The sequence below is a fragment of the Schistocerca nitens genome, chromosome 8 (genome assembly GCF_023898315.1).
Source record: "Schistocerca nitens isolate TAMUIC-IGC-003100 chromosome 8, iqSchNite1.1, whole genome shotgun sequence".
Lineage (NCBI taxonomy): Eukaryota > Metazoa > Arthropoda > Insecta > Orthoptera > Acrididae > Schistocerca > Schistocerca nitens.
Genome location: NC_064621.1, coordinates 224260648 through 224277906, shown reverse-complemented (window position 1 = coordinate 224277906; position 17259 = coordinate 224260648). Strand labels below are relative to the sequence as shown.

At 38.7% G+C, this 17259-nt stretch overlaps 1 protein-coding gene across 3 annotated transcripts in view; it reads left to right on the top strand.

Moving 5' to 3' along the window:
• LOC126199282 (mediator of RNA polymerase II transcription subunit 25) overlaps window positions 1-17259 on the top strand; it is a 194660-nt gene that overhangs the window by 11348 nt on the left and 166053 nt on the right. For all 3 annotated transcript variants that reach the window (XM_049936091.1, XM_049936093.1, XM_049936090.1), the window contains exon 4: window positions 16393-16517. In XM_049936091.1, coding sequence (XP_049792048.1) covers window positions 16393-16517 — 125 coding nt within the window. The remainder of the gene's footprint in view (window positions 1-16392; window positions 16518-17259) is intronic.

Below are 17259 nucleotides of genomic sequence, written 5' to 3'. Positions count from 1 at the left end.
TTTTACATACATATCATATTGTAATAAATTTTGTATGCTGTCATTGCTGTGGACGAAGCAGCTCTTGATAGATCTGACACAGTAGCAATCTCTGATGATACTCCTGGCCATACTCTTACTGAGTTCTTACTGATAATCTGATGGAGTTTCCCATGTTGTACAGTCTGATTCTGTCTAATTGCAAGAACAATACATCAGACATTGTCCAGTGTGCTGCTCCCTCATTTCCTTTACTATAGAAACAAACATCATGCACATAGCATTACAGAGTAGTATTATTAACTCTTAAAGATACTGAGGCATATCTATTATTAATCGATTAAGTTTCATGTGAGTAGCAATAACAAAAAAATTGTTTGATTGCAGTGTGGCTGTATAACTTCCTGCTTAGTTCATTTTGAGCTATCTGACTGATGCTAGTTAGTTTGTGAGTTGCATGTTCCAGAGATAATTTGTACATCAAATCCTAATGATGTAGAATGAGTCATTTTATATTCAAATCACAAATTATTTTGTAATTATGTCTACATGCTGATGATGGTTTGCAAGTGATTTATTTCTTTTCTCCCTTAAATAAAGACATACAGTTGTGCGTTGGTGATTCCTACCCACCATCTTTTACACATTACAGTAATAGAAATTCTTCTGTGGAATAGGAAGAATTGTTTTAGAGAAACTTTTTCAGTATATTTTCAAATTTTACTTTGGTGCCTATCAGACATGTTATATCACTGGGTAAGTGATCAGAAATTTTGGTTGCAGCATTATGCACCCCTTTTTGTGCTAAAGACAAAATTAATATGGTGTAACAGATGTCATTTTTTCTTCTAGTATTGTAATTTTGTACATCATTGTTCCTTGGTGTGGTACATGTTGCCAAAAGTATTCAAATCTTAGACATTTGCTGACAGAAAAAATTTCAACGCAAATAAGGAGTTCTGTAATATAATCAAAAGTTTGTAGGTGTGTTTCTACATCTGAAAGATCATGTCTCTTCAGATTCCATGCCATTTGCATAAGAGAAGCGGTAGTAGTGCCACTATGAGGATGTAAATCAGATTTTCTTTAAATACCTGCTGTAACAGTCATGAGCATTAGTTACGTTTTAGATTGGACTTGGTGAGTTAATGTTAGCCATGATTGCCTGTAACATGACAAAGATGCCATTATCAGCATCTCACTGAGTTTGAATGAGGTCATGTAATAGGGCTATGTGAAGCTGAAAGTTCCTTCTACAACATAGCAGAAAGACTTGGCAGGAATGTAGCTACTGTACATGATTACTGGCAGTGGTGGTCACAAGAATGTACAGTCACAAGAAGACAGTGCTCCAGACAGCCACGTGACACTACTGAGAGGGAAGGCCATCATTTTCAATGTGTGGCTCTGGTGCTGCATCTCCAGCAGTAATAAGAGCAGCAGTTGGCATGACAGTGACACAACAAACTGTTACACATTGGTTACTTCAAAGACAGTTCTGCATCTGATGCCCTGTAGCATGCATTCCCCTTATCCCAAACCACCGCCACTTGCGATGCCAGTGGAGTCAAGTGAGAGGTCCTTTTGGCAGGGTGGAGGTTTGTTGTGTTTTCTGATGAAGCTGGTTGTGCCTCAGTGCCGGTGATGGCCGTGAGTTGGTTAGGAGGAGGCCAGTTGAGGGCCTGCAACCAACCAGTCTGCGTGTTAGACACAGTGGACCTATACCTGGAGTTACGGTCCGGGGTGTGATTTTGTATGACAGCATGAGCACTCTTGTGGTTATCCCACACATCCTGACTGCAAAATTGCATGTCAGTTTGGTGATTTGACCTGTTGTTTTGACATTCATGAACAGCATTTCAGTGGGCATTTTCCAATAGGATATTGCTTGCCCACATACTGCTGTTGTAACCCAACATGCTCTAAAAGTGTGAACATGTTGCCTTTGCCTGCTCAATCACCAGTTCTGTTTCCAGTCAAGCGTATATGGGGCATCATCAGACGACAACTCCAGCATCTTCCACAAACAGCCTTAACCATTCTTGTATTGACCAACCAAGTGCAGCAGATGTGGAACCCCATCCCATAAACTGACATCTGACACTTGTACAACACAATGCATGCATGTTTGCCTGCATGCATTCAACATTCTGGTGGTTACACCAGTTCTTAATGTACCAGCATTTAATGTTTGCATTGGCTTATCTTGCACTTAACATTAAACTGTGATCTTGCAATGTTAATCATTTAACTACATTACATAGACAAATGTGTTCCTGAAATTTCATTACTCAACATTAATTATTTTTGGTTGTTGTGATTTTTTTTCCATTGCTGTATTTGTGGATGGCAAAGAAGTTTATTCTACAGTCCTTCCTAATGGCTGAGCAACATAATTTGTGCTTGGGCATTCTAACCAAGTTGATATGTAGAGACTTCAATGGAATTAACACTGTCTTGGTGTCACTGAGAGCTTATCAAAGTGAGGGATGGATTCCAAGATCTATCCAGGCATTCATAAATGACTTGTCACTGCTTCTTTCTCAAATGAGTTGTGAAAGGATGAAATAGGTATCATAATGTTGCTGGTATTGACAACAGAATGTCAGCTGGTACTGGAATAGTCTGCTACAGGTGATATATCATGCTGTAGCGGTTGGATGTACTTATGTTCATTGCTCACATCATTTGCCTGATGTACGACAGTCCACCCTTGCATGGGATGTTGTAGATGCCTCACCTCCCAGACGATCAAATTACCTCTGAGGAATCAATAAGGTGTGTAATTTTCAGTGGAAGGTGAGAGATTGATATGACCTAATTTTTAGGAAAACTGCTTATGTATGGCAGGAAAATCATGGATAAAATTGGTAGTAACACTATCATAATTCATACCTGATTTTATGGACGGATGTTCACTGTATTACATGCCTTCAGTATAATCACCCCGCATCTCGATCACCTTCTCTTGCACAGATGGAAAGGGTCGTACATCATCAACGTGTCTATCTCTGTTGTTGTCTTCCAAGGACCGCCCTGTGGTGTGGATTATGTCATCTCTTGTGTTGTACCACATGCCACAAAGTTTCTTCCATTTTAGCAAAAGGTCGTAACCGCGCGACCTCATATGAGGTGAATGCTGTGGCTGTACCATTATTTCCCACTCCCATATATGCAGGTGTTCCTGCTCAGGGATTGCCGTGTAGCATTGTACATTGTCATGAAGGACAATGGGATGCAGTCCATCGGCGATCCACATACAGCAGGAAGGCAAGGAGCTCAATTGTCATGTTGTCTATGGTGGGACATCCTGAATAGGGCCAATCTTGAATGACATCCCTGCCATCCTGAAACACTTTTACCTGTATTACCATCATACAATATGGCAGTGCTGTATTACTACACACCTCACACAATTCCTGAAAACATGGTTGTGTGCTCCAACCACATGCTGTTTCAGTCTTAATCCATGCATGTTGTTCGTTTTTCTGAAACATACTGTTAGGGGGCTTGAACTGGCCTCCAGCTCTTTCAGACAGTATATGCTACTACTTCAACTGACCTTCTGCTATCAGCAGCAGACAGTGCACATGCTATTGGATGCACATCCTTCATGTTATGGCAGTGTTGCCACTACTTTTTATCCAACCTTACTATTTTGTATCTGTTGCACATTGCAAATCTGTTGTGGTATCAGTTTGCTTCAAAAATTTGTTGTAGTTGTATTAGCTTATTCCACAGCCTGTCCATTTTACCATTTTTATATGCACTGTGTTCCCTACACCTCTGGTGAGGAGGGTGACTGCAAATACTTGTTTGAAGATTTAAGTCCTAGTAGATATCAACCTTCCTTTTGGAATTCCATAGTAAAGTGAATATTTTCGTGGACAGAATTTAGATGCTTCAAAAGCTGACATAATTTATCCTTGCCCTGGAACCACACTATGAGGATGTCATCAACGTACCTTTACAGATCTGGTGCCTTTTGAGTCCTCCATAAACAGATAGATCATCCTATCCTTGGTTGTACTTCCTGTCTTCATTCATTGTGTTTAAATTAAAAAAAAAAAAATTAGAAACTGCATGTCTGAACAAAACTATCACCTTTGTTGAAATTGTTGCTAGTAAGAAGTAAGGAATATGGATAAGAAACAATGGTGAAAATTATATGGCATTGAAGCTGACTAGAAAATCAGAATAGTTCGGTATAAATTTTATTTTTTATTTTATTTATTTATTTATTGTTCCGTGGGACCACATTTAGGAGAAGTCTCCATGGTCATGGAACGAGTCAATACATGAAATTATAACACGATTGTAGAAACAGAATGAAATGAAATATAAGAAACATATTCAGGCGACAAGTCGTTAGTTTAAATAAAGAAAATCAAGAATGTAACACTGGAATTTGCTTAATTTTTTAGCTCTTCCAGGAGCTCCTCGACAGAATAGAAGGAGTGAGCCATGAGGAAACTCTTCAGTTTAGACTTAAAAGTGTTTGGGCTACTGCTAAGGTTTTTGAGTTCTTGTGGTAGCTTATTGAAAATGGATGCAGCAGAATACTGCACTCCTTTCTGCACAAGAGTCAAGGAAGTGCATTCCACATGCAGATTGGATTTCTGCCTAGTATTAACTGAGTGAAAGCTGCTAACTCTTGGGAATAAGCTAATATTGCTAACAACAAACGACATTAAAGAAAATACATACTGTGAGGGCAATGTCAAAATTCCCAGACTATTGAATAGGGGCCGACAAGAGGTTTTCGAACTTACACCATACATAGCTCGAACAGCCCATTTTTGAGCCAAAAATACCCTTTTTGAATCAGAAGAATTACCCGAAAAAATAATACCATATGACATAAGCGTATGAAAATATGCGAAGTATACTACTTTTCGTGTTGAAATGTCACTTATTTCAGATACTGTTCTAATGGTAAATAAAGCGGCATTTAGTTTCTGAACAAGATCCTGAACATGGGCTTTCCACAACAACTTACTATCTATCCATACGCCTAGGAACTTGAACTGTTCCGTCTCGCTTATAACATGCCCATTCTGTCTGATTAAAATGTCAGTTCTTGTTGAATTGTGAGTTAGAAACTGTAAAAACTGAGTCTTACTGTGATTTAGCATCAAATTATTTTCCACAAGCCACGAACTTATATCATGAACTACATTTTTTGATAATGTTTCAATATTACACACAAGATCCTTCACTACCAAGGTGGTGTCATCAGCAAACAGAAATATTTTTGAATCACCTGTAATACTAAAGTGCGCGTCATATATCTTGGCGGCCGAGTTTAGGTTAGTTCTGCGCATATGACGTCAAAACATACAGTCAGCCAATGAACAGAGAACGACGTTGCCAGATCTCGACTGTAGTACAGAGCACGGACGAGTGTCTTCAGTTTTAGAAACGTTCAGCCATAAATAAAGTAATAGAACAAAAGCAATGTCTTGATAGCAGACTTTGTTTTTTGAAAGTTTGGAAAAACCATTCTTTATGCCAATTGCTTCATTTTCTATTAATTAATTAAACCAAACAAGCAATAAGACTCTTAATTCAGGCGATAGCAAGGAAAGGTGTTTGTATCAATTTCACGAAGCGCTTTTTCGCAATAAAGAACAGCGGTAATTGTTTATTTCCTGTTGTACTTCGACGAAGTGCGAGTAATTCATAAACATACCAACAGTGGTTGTCAGAATTTTGCGTGACGTGTTAGAGTCCTTATGGAGAGATATTGTAGGACGAGCTGCGTTAGCGTAATGGTTAAGGCGTTGGATTAGGAGGCGATAGGTAACGAGTTCAAATCTTGTGCGATGCTAAATATTTTTTTTATTTTAAAACAATATCGAAGTGTCTTACTTCACGAATTCTATTCGTTTGAATGCAGTTTTTTGAAATTTCTAGTGCTTTGTCTCTTCATTAACCCTTTCGCTGCTGCAGTCACGTGCTCCCCGCATTCCGCGCTGTGCGCGATTTTGTCATCACTGCACTGCTCGCCTGTGCAGACACACGGTGTTCCCACTGCTTTGACACACTTTATCATTCGATTTCACAAAAACTATTTGGCCCAAAAATTAGATTTTTACACATCTTCTTGACTGATACCTTCCCCCCATAAATGACTTAATTTTGTTTCGATGTTCAACCCAGTTATTGTGCAGCATTAAATGTAGTAAACCATTGCACGAAATTGTGAAGAGTTTGCAGAGGTAAAAGTCCATAGCGTATACTTTCCGTATGGTCGATTTTAGTTGCCACAATGTTGAGAATGAAATGTGGACAAGGTACCTAAATTTCATATAAAATTTACTGTATAACAATATCTCATTTAATTTAAGTACCACATAGGTGTCGTATGTAATATTGAGAAATATTCCGTCTTTCGCGACTGTAATAAAAGTTTTATTTACACCGGGCGCGTTTGGCTTTATTTTAAAGCACTTCAGTCAATCAAAGGAAGTGGGGGGGAAGGTATCAGTCAAGAAGATGAGTAAAAATCTAATTTTTGGGCCAAATAGTTGTTGTGGAATCGAATGATAAGTGTGTCAAAGCAGTCGGAAACACCATGTGTCAGCACAGGCGAGCAGTGCAGTGACAAAATCGCGCACAGCGCGGAATGCGGGGAGCACGTCTCTGTAGCAGCGAAAGGGTTAATGCGGCCGTGGTGGCTTTACTTCATAAACTGCGCGCTCCCCCCTAAACATAAGCTTGCGAACTATGCTGTACTATGGCGCTGTTTCTCTTGGCGCGTGCGTCGTGTGCAACTGGCAACACAGCAATCTCCCGCGTCCGGGCGGGCATGCGCGAGCCGCCAAGATAAAAGAATTCAACTATAGAAGGCATATCATTTATATAAATAAGAAACAGCAGTGGCCCCAGCACCGACCCTTGGGGAACGCCCCATTTAACAGTGCCCCATTGGGACTGAACATCATTACCACTCTCAATATTGCGGAGAATTACCTTCTGCTTTCTGTTCTTAAAGTAGGAGGCGAACCAATTGTAAGCTACTCCCCTTACTCCATAATGTTCCAACTTCTGCAGTAATATTTTGTGGTCAACACAGTCAAAAGCCTTCGTTAAATCGAAGAAAACACCTAACGTTCGCAACCTTTTATTTAATCCGTCCAAAACCTCACAGAGAAAAGAGACTATAGCATTTTCAGTTGTTAAGCCATTTCTAAAACCAAACTGTACATTTGACAGAAAATTATGTGAATTTAAATGCTGCAGTAACCTTGTATATACAACCTTCTCGATAACTGTAGCAAACACCGATGGCATAGAAATAGGTCTATAATTGTCAACATTATCCCTGTCTCCCTTTTTATAAAGTGGCTTCACTACCGAGTACTTTAATCGGTCAGGAAACCGACCACTCCTAAAGGAAAAGTTACAGATATGGCTAAGTACTGAGCTAACATACGTGGAACAATACTTCAGTATTCTGCTAGATACCCCGTCATATCCATGAGAGTTCTTGGTCTTTAGTGATTTAATTATTAACTCAATCTCCCTCTTGTCAGTATCATGGAGGAGCATTTCAGGTAACAGTCTCGGAACACTTTTTTCTAAGAGCGCTATATGATTCCCTGTTGGGACTAGGTTTCTATTTAGTTCACCTGCTATATTCAGAAAGTGATTATTAAATACTGTACATATATGCGACTTATCAGTAACGCGGACATTCCCACTATGCACTGATTCTATATCCTCGAACTGTCTCTTGAGACCAGCCACTTCCTTTACGACTGACCATATGGTTTTAATTCTATCCTGAGACTTAGCTATTCTATCTGCATACCACATACTTTTTGCCTTCCAAATAACTTTTTTAAGCACCTTACAATACTGTTTGTAATGGGCTGCTGCATTTAGATTGTGACTGTTTCTAACGTTTTGATATAATTGCCACTTTGTTCTACAAGATATTCTTATCCCTTTAGTCAGCCACCCAGGCTGCCTGTTTGTGCTAGTACCCTGTTTTGAACGTTCTAACGGAAAGCAACTTTTAAAGAGCACGAGAAAAGTCTTGAGGAAAGCATTATATTTATCGTCTACTGTATCAGCACTATAAACATCTTGCCACTCTTGTTCCTTGATAAGGTTTACAAAAGTCTGTACAGCAACTGGATCAGATTTCCTAAAAAGTTGGTAACTATATTTAACATGTGTTGCAGCACAAAAATCTTTTAGACTTAAAATTTGTGCATCATGATCTGAAAGGCCATTCACCTTTTTGCTAACAGAATGCCCTTCTAATAATGACAAATGAACAAAAATATTGTCTATGGTTGTTCTACTGTTCCCTTGCACTCTCGTTGGAAAGAATACGGTTTGCATAAGATTATATGAATTAAGGAGGTCTACCAGCATCCTTTTCCTTGCACAATCACTTATACAATTAATATTGAAGTCACCACATATAACTAACTTTTTGTATTTCCTATAAAGTGAACCAAGAACCTCCTCTAGCTTTAGCAAAAATGTTGTGAAATCGGAGTCTGGGGATCTATAAATAACAACAGTAAGAAGTTTAGCTCCACTAAATTTAACCACACCTGCACAACATTCAAACACCTTTTCAGTGCAGTACTTTGAAACATCAATTGACTCAAATGGGATATCGTTTTTCACATACATGGCTACTCCTCCACACCGCAAAGAGCTCCTAGAAAAGCTGCCAGCCAACCTGTATCCTGGTAAAGGAAGCCTCTGAATTATCTCCTTACTTAAGAAGTGTTCAGATATACCAATTATTTCAGAGTCAACATCTATAAGCAGTTCACTAACTTTATCTCTAATACCTTGTATATTTTGATGAAATATACTAATTCCCTCATTAATCGGATACCCAAGCTTTGTAGAAAGTGGTTTCTTTGTTAGAGAGACTTCCCTTAAGCAGGAATACCTATCAGCTGACTTCAATCTAAAAAAGGTACAGCTCTAACACCCACAACTACCGGAATTTTCCCATGAGTGATCCCACCACCCCCACCTATGCTGTCACCTATAAGTTTTGCCAACCTCCCCTTCCCATACCTGTTGAGGTGTAGGCCATGTCTAGTGAAACCCGTCCTGCCGATAGACTCCACCGACACCACTGAAATGTGACTCATGCCTTCTGTCATCAGCGCACCCCCAAGTCTCATGTTATTACGCCTGACGGCTGTATTAAGATGAGGCCGATCGTGACGCTGAAACAGTTCCACGAAATGCACATTCGTGTTGCCAGTCTGAATGGCTATCTTTTCCAGGTCACCATCTATGTCATACTCCCCATCCCTATCAATACTATTACCAGCCCCACCCACAATCACTACCTGATCCTCTTTAGTAAAATCCCTACATAACCCCCCTATGTTAAAAGTCACCTGAGCCAATCCTGCATGAGGCTTCACAATGCTGGTGACCTGGTACTCACTCCCCAAAACTTCCTGCAACTGCTGGCCTACACCTCTACCATGAGAACTACCTAACAGCAGAACCTTCTTCTTTCTCCTAGACTTTGCAACTGTCCTAGCCACCGTAACTGCTGAGGTCTGCTGCATACTTCCTACATCTACAGCTACTAGAGATTCCTCTCCACTAGACTCTGACAGTTGGCCATATCTATTACAAACACCAATAGTAAAACTATCTGAAAATCTCCTTCTCCTAGCAGATCTCTTGCCAACAGCCAGCTCCCATTCCCCAACCCCCTTCTCCCTCCTCATCCTATCTAGCTCCTCCTGTGCGTTTTTCAACTGCACCTGAAGGGCACAGATCTTATGCTCCTGCTCCTCTATCAACTTACTCTTGCTACATAACCTGCAGTTCCAGGAGAGGATCTCACCAGAATGCCCACTGGCTTCCCCACTGCATTCCCCCCAGTGAAAATACTTCGAACAAGTCTCACACCGCAATCCACTGCTCACGAACCTACGGCAAAGCCCACACTTCTCACTCATGGTAAAATTTTACAATTATTGAAACAAGAAAACAACTTTATCTAAGTTCCGCTACTACAATAAGAAGATGTTAAAAACTGACTATAGTAATCACAAACTTGCTCTACAAGGGAAGTAACTACTATTATTGACAGTATTAATCAACAACAAATGAGAATATAACAAAATACTAACACAGAAAGAAAATCAAACGTCTAATGACAGTAACGAAACTGAAAGTAGTTCGCAAAAATTTCTTCTGAAGTTATTTCACCGGAAAACACCAAGAACACCGGTTGAAGACTACTAAAGTTCCTAAATAAACTACTATACACAAACAATTCATTAGTACTTAGCTTTCGATGCGCCGCTACAGCTGCAACTGGTCAGCGCGGAATGTAAACACGGGTAAGAGGTTAAGTTGCTCGATACGAAACACTCACAAATATCAGGCCACAACACAAGAAATGCAGAGGTGAATGAAGAAACCACTAATAAGTCACTTATATAGTAAATATTATCACAAAAACAGTTAAAATATATATCTGAAACCTAAAAATAGATGAAAACTTAGAGAGCGATCTCACACGCAGTCACGCACTTATGACGTCACACCAAAGAATAAAAAAAAATTTAATCTTTCCATTAAATTATACCGAGTTCATAATATGAAGAGAGCACTTCCCCAAAAATAGTCTTCACATTGAGGCAAAGTGTGTAGATCTTAGTAAGCTAGAGAGGCAGTAAATCAGCCATGACAGAACTTGAGACAAATACTGGTCATTTTATGGTCTATGATACCATTATTCTGGCATTCATTTAACACTCTAGGGACACAGTTGAAAAGAAACAGTGGCTGTTCGTCCTGTTAATGGCATAACAAATTGTCATAGTCATTTCAGCATGGACAAGGTTTGAGCTTCTGTCTTTGCTTTGTTTACTCCTCAAAGACATTTCTACTCTGCCATATTCATCCACAAATGTACATCTCAGTATTGTTCAAGTGTTTGATCACATATTTTAATTCCCAGCCAGTTAGAAAGAGTACATAATAGACCTCTTTGTATTCCAGAAAATATCTCTAAACACTGATTACACTGTTCTACAAAAAAAGCCTTTTTTTCTATTTCTGATAAAAAATATTGTGATCCCAGTTGTATTTTGAGTGCTGAATTGAAAACTGTTTTTGGTTTTTTTCTGTCAGGGATAGTTTATGAGTAATCGCAATTTTATTTCTCTTTTCAGTTCCTGATATAGTGCAGCAAACGTGTGGTGAAATTCGACAAACAAATGCACATCTTTATGATGTTATAAGTTCATCACATTAATGGAGGGTGGGATCTAACATATAACACAGTAACCTTTGTGTATACACATTAAAGCATTTATTTGACATGAGAAATTACAGAAAATTGACAAACAATGAGCCACTGCATTGTAATGCACATCACTTTTTTCTCTTGTATTGTGAATCTTTCTTCTCTCGAATGATATTCCAGCAATAATCTACTAACATAGAAGGTACCCACTTCCCTTCATAGCGCCTTTCTATGGTATAAATGTCTTTATGGAATCTTTCCCCATGTTCATCCGATACGTCACTACAACTCTCTGTGAAGTAGTCCAGATGAGAGTCCATCATATGTACCTTCAAAGACATATTGCACCCCAAATCCTGATATGCTTTGATCATATCCTTCACCATTGCTTTGTAGTTAGTAGCTCTTCTTCTTCCAAGGAAGTTTTCCGACACCATCTTGAAACAGTCCCATATGGTGTTTTCTTTATCAGTTAAACATGCTTCAAAATTTGCATCTTTCTGCAGCTCCCTGATTTGTGGGCCCACACATACATCTTCCTTTATTTTTGCAGCTGAAAGATGAGGGAATTTGGTAGCTAGATATGCAAACCCACAGCCTGTTGGATCCATGGCCTTCACGAATTGTTTCATCAGGCGAAGTTTGATGTGAAGTGGTGGAGGTAGTATATATTCAGGAGCTACCAGACTTTCACGTTGTACATTCTTTTCGCCAACTTTCCATCTTCGCCTAGGCCATTTAGTTTTCCCGTAGTCAGAATTTCGGTCTCGACTATCTCACTCGCAAAGAAAACAGGCATACTTTGTGTAGCCTTGTTGCATTCCCAGTACCATAGCAATTACCTTGAAATCTGCACATATTTTCCATTTGTGTTCATTGTATTTTAATGAATTTAGCTCCTTTGTACGAATTTGTAATTCTCTTTTGTCAAACTAGCGTAAGCTACTGGAACAGAGGGTATTTTATTTCCGTTGTGGAGCAAAACACCTTCAGACTTGTTTTCGGTGCATCTATGAAAAGTCTCCACTCCTGTGAAATATAAGTGAAGTTCAGCACTTTCATCAGGCCAGCAACGTCTTTGCAAAATGTCAGTGCATCGTCAGTTGAAAAATAAGAAATAAAGGCATGTTCTCTGTGCCTGAACTCACTGATTTTGGTACTTTGGTGCAGTAGATTATACTCTTGTAATCTTGAACCAAGCAGCTGCGCCTTTTGTTTACTTAGTCCTAGATCACGTACTAAATCATTTAAATCTGCCTGTGTTAACAAATGTGGCGATGACTCACTTGTGCAGTGATATAAAGAATCATCATCTGTGATTTCATCAGTACTACTTATTTCACTGTCACTCGGAATTTGACCTCGGGCTCTTGAAGGTACTGGAAGGTTGTCGGAATGCTGCACTGGCATTCTCGCAGAAGGCAGATCTGGGTAAACAATGTGCCTCTTCGACTTTTTGTTTGTAAAACCCTGAATTTTTGTTAGACAGGAATAACAATCAGTAACATGGTCCTTAGGCTCCCTCCACACCTTGGGAACAGCAAACAACGCCACATTCTCTTTACCTTTCCACCACTGAATTAGTTTGCAGTAACATGTAGCACAACAGAAATGTGGTGCCCATTCTTTATCTTGGTCTCCTACCTCTACTCCAAAGTAATGTTTGTATGCTTTCTTTATGATTGAAGAAATTTTCTTCCTATTTCTGGCAAAAGTGAACTTCCCACAGATGTAGCAGAAGTAGTCCGGCTTATATCAACATCCACGACGACGTGGCATTTGTGCAAATTTAAAAATACCACTCTGGCAATACACCTGTATTAAATTAATAGTAGGGAACTAGAGGAACGCTGATGTGTAAAAACAAGCAGTCGTTTTACCTTCAGCACCAGGCTCAATCAGTTTACACACAGGAACTAAAAGATTCAACAGTGATTGGAAATATGACACACAGTTACTTGTCAGCCAAAACATCCACTCGTTAAGACTGACACAAATTGCGGCTAACACGACTGTTGTTAACTCGATGCACCTGCCCCTAGGAGGTGTGAAGCTTTACTGCCGAGGCAGCGACCGGCTGTCGCCGTTCGAGTTAATGAGATGTTTCAGGTGGTCTTAATGACATAGGTGTGGCGGGGGATAACCTAATGATGTCTGATTCTTCCCACCTGCTGTTGCACAAGAAATTATCACGTTCTATCACTATTGGATACGGCAACATACCCGTATTTCTCTACGTCTCTGTGTATGCCTTAAATTGTGAATATACATATATATATACATATTACATAAAAAGTATCCCTGACAACGATATTTTGTTTACATATTTGAATTTCCCATGGTAAAATGGTCTAGAAGCACAAACTTTAATATCAGAAATAGAACCCATGTCGAACAGTGTTATCTATGGCCACATGATTCATGGTATGGTCCACTGCTTTCAGTATAGTGACCCGAGTGCTGAAGCTTTGATTGGCTGGTTCACTTGATAGATAGTTCATCCCCAACATTTTGGATTAGTTAAAAAGAGTTAAATACAGTTTCGTAGAAACAGGGATGATGACCCAGTGTTACTATTTAGAAGAATTTATTGGACAATCAAGGGGAAGAAGTTTACCAAGGGCATATGATGGATGAGAACTTTAATTCTTACCAAAACATATTGTTACAACACTATGAATCCAACTTTCCTTTTCAACAGGCTGGAGCTAATTACAGTGGAGGTGGAAAGAAAGGATGGCTAACTTCTGGGAACAAACTGTCTTGTGTGAAGAAGAGAGAGAGCTTTATTTAATGCAGTCAATTAGCTCAAGAAAAGAATTAAAGGCACACTACAAGCAGTACTGTAAAACTGTTCACCATGTCATCAACAAGACAAAACCCATGCACTATGCACAAAAAATTCAAAGTTTCAAGAGAATGTCGCTTATAGCAGATCACTGGTCAACCTTTCTGACAGTAACTATATAACAAGTACTGAAACTGGATCCTGTGAATGATGTTCTACAGAGAAAGCAGGATTTGATCACAGAAAAACCATTGTGGTAGAATTAAACCTGTTGGCATTTTCTGTGGCCTTGCCAAAAAAATATTATGGTATTACAAGGATCAAGTTGTATTTCACCAACAGGAAACAAAAAGTCTCATTACGAAGTGTTATCACAGGTAAAAGTATCAAATGTGGAGTCTTGTGCTAATCAGTACTTGATTCAGTACTTGTTCTTCGCCTGTGTATCTGTTTTATGTCAGAGAACTCTACAAAAATTATTATGTTTGCTGACTACAAGCGTACTGAGTAAGATCCCAAATATAGTCACAACAGACACAGCCAGAAGGATAATGGAACTGCTTTACAGTTGGTTCACAACAAGCAATGTATCTCTTAACCGTTCAAATGCTAATATTATATGGTTACAAACAAACTAAAATTTCTTAAATGTTTCAGAATTAGAGATCGATGGCACTCACTATATGAAATTTCATGTGTGCAATTTCTAGACATTCAGTTTCAGACAGGATTATTAGAATAAGGAATAAGAACAATGTACATGAAGACCTAAAAATCACTTAGCTTGGTCCAAAAAGTTGTCCAGTATTCAGAAACACACATTTTCAGTGAGTTGCCAGCAGCCACTAAAAATGTGGTTTCAGATAAAGGATAGTTTAAACAGAGTTTGAAAGACCGAGCGAGGTGGCGCAGTGGTTAGCACACTGGACTCGCATTCAGGAGGACGACGGTTCAACCCCGTCTCCAGCCATCGTGATTTAGGTTTTTCGTTTCAGGCAAATGCCGGGATGGTTCCTTCGAATGGGCACGGCCAATTTCCTTCCCAATCCTTCCCTACCCCGAGCCTGCTCTCCGTCTCTAATGACCTCATTGTCGACGGGACGTTAAACACTAACCACCACCACCAGAGTTTGAAAGACTTTTTGGTAGGCAATTTCTTCTATTCTACAGATGAACATCTATACAGGAGACCAGCTTAAGTAAACATGTCTGTTAGATTTCAGTTTTGACAGCACTTGGTCACAACAGTCAAGATTAGGAATTTTGTGTGTGATCAATTTATTAAAAATGCATAACTACATTTTATTCTGACAGTGTATTAGTTATGTAAATATTAGCAGTTACAGTATACTGTAATGTCTTCACACATATTGACAATCTCATGGCAAATGATCAGAGAAGTGGGTATTACATTCAAAAGTTCTGTGTTTTTTATGTTATACTTTCTGACATATTTCACACCCACGAGAATCATCTCATTTTTGGGTCTATGGAATGAACACTGAATCTAATCTAAACATACTTCGTGTACATCCACACTGTACTGTCATATGATATTGTCTTTTCAGGTAAAGAAACAGAGGTTAAAAACATATGCAGGAACCTAGAGATTATTACGCATATTGGTCATTGTACTTACTCCCTAATGGTGTTTATAATTAATAATAAGAGTGAATTTAGTGTGAACTGTACAACTCACATTAAAAATACCAAATGAAAATAATTTTCACATAGACTCTGCATCCCTTCTAGCATTCAGAATTAAGTTTTGTACTTCAGTGCAAAAGACTTTAATGGATTGGCTGCAGGCATCTGGCATGACTATAGAAATACCAAACTATTCAAAACTAAATTAAAATAGTATCTTATTAGCTATTCCTTTTTTAATATATTACAGCATTTATTGTAAGGAGTGTAAAATTCTATCTATCAGTGACATTTGTAATAAACAGCTTTTGGCTTTTCAGATATATTTGCAATTGGTAGCGTTCTGGTAAAGTACAAACTGACTCACGCTAAGTCGTTGAATGCTGTCCTTCATGATGGAAGTTAATGAACATTATATCTGAGAATAAATGAATGGGACAGTTAGATCATGAGTAACTTGGAAAAAACTGAGAAACAAATAGATGTGTTATTTTGATAGCTGCCAATATAGACTAATTAACAATGTTTATGTAGTTAAGGGTGCAAAATTAATGTGAGAGAGCTTATTGTAAGACATAATTATGTTTAAAACATTCCTTAGATGTCATAATTTCAGTACCATCTTTAGTGTGCTAATTGATATAGTACTTTTGCCATATTATTTCTTTTCTAGATTTGGTTTCCATAAAATTAATGCATATTTTATGCACATTTACAGAGTACAAATGTTCAGTATGGGCTTGTGGTATATCATGCAGCTGACTGTTTTCCACGGCCAAGCTGTATGTGCTATGGACCATATTCCAGTGCTGTACGTGTTCTTAACACTATTGATAAGCTTGAGTAAGTATGAACTCCTATGTTCACCCTTTATTTCTGCAGTTTTGTATGTTGTATGAGAAGTTTAAAATATTTAATACTGCAAAAGAATAATATGTGGTGAGACAAGATGAAGACCCTCTTTTTATAATTTCTGCATCTTTTGATACATTCTTTTCTAGAAAAGAAGGTATATAGATGTGTAAGTAGTGTCCATGAAGACAATAAAAGAAAAACAAATTGTTATATTTCTCGTGCAGTGAATGAGAGTCATGGCCATAAGACAGCTGGTTCTCTTGAAGATACAGTTACCATGAAACCTACAAACAATATTTACAATTATGTGGAGTTTGGTTTATATGTCACAGACATGAGACTCTGATAAGATGTATCAATATATTGTTAAAGAACCTTTTGCTATCATAGGAGCTACAACAGGACACATCAGGTGGTCCTCTAGTACTGAGCAGTGTTGCGGTGTCCGTCATGTCTAGTGCATGCAGGAAATAATAGCAATCAAATGGGCTGTCAATAATTATACATTCATTCAGGATACTGCTACACAAAGAGATAACATTGTCAGGTAACTGCACAACTCTGATGGGAGCTACAGGCATTGAATATCAAGTAACTCTGCATGTAATGAAGGCCAGATACAGTGAGGCATAACACAACACAGGATCTGTGGCTCCACTTGGATGTAAAAGTCTGTCCAGGATTGGCAGCATCAGCATTGATTGGGAGTTACTCCAAATGAGAAGCTGAG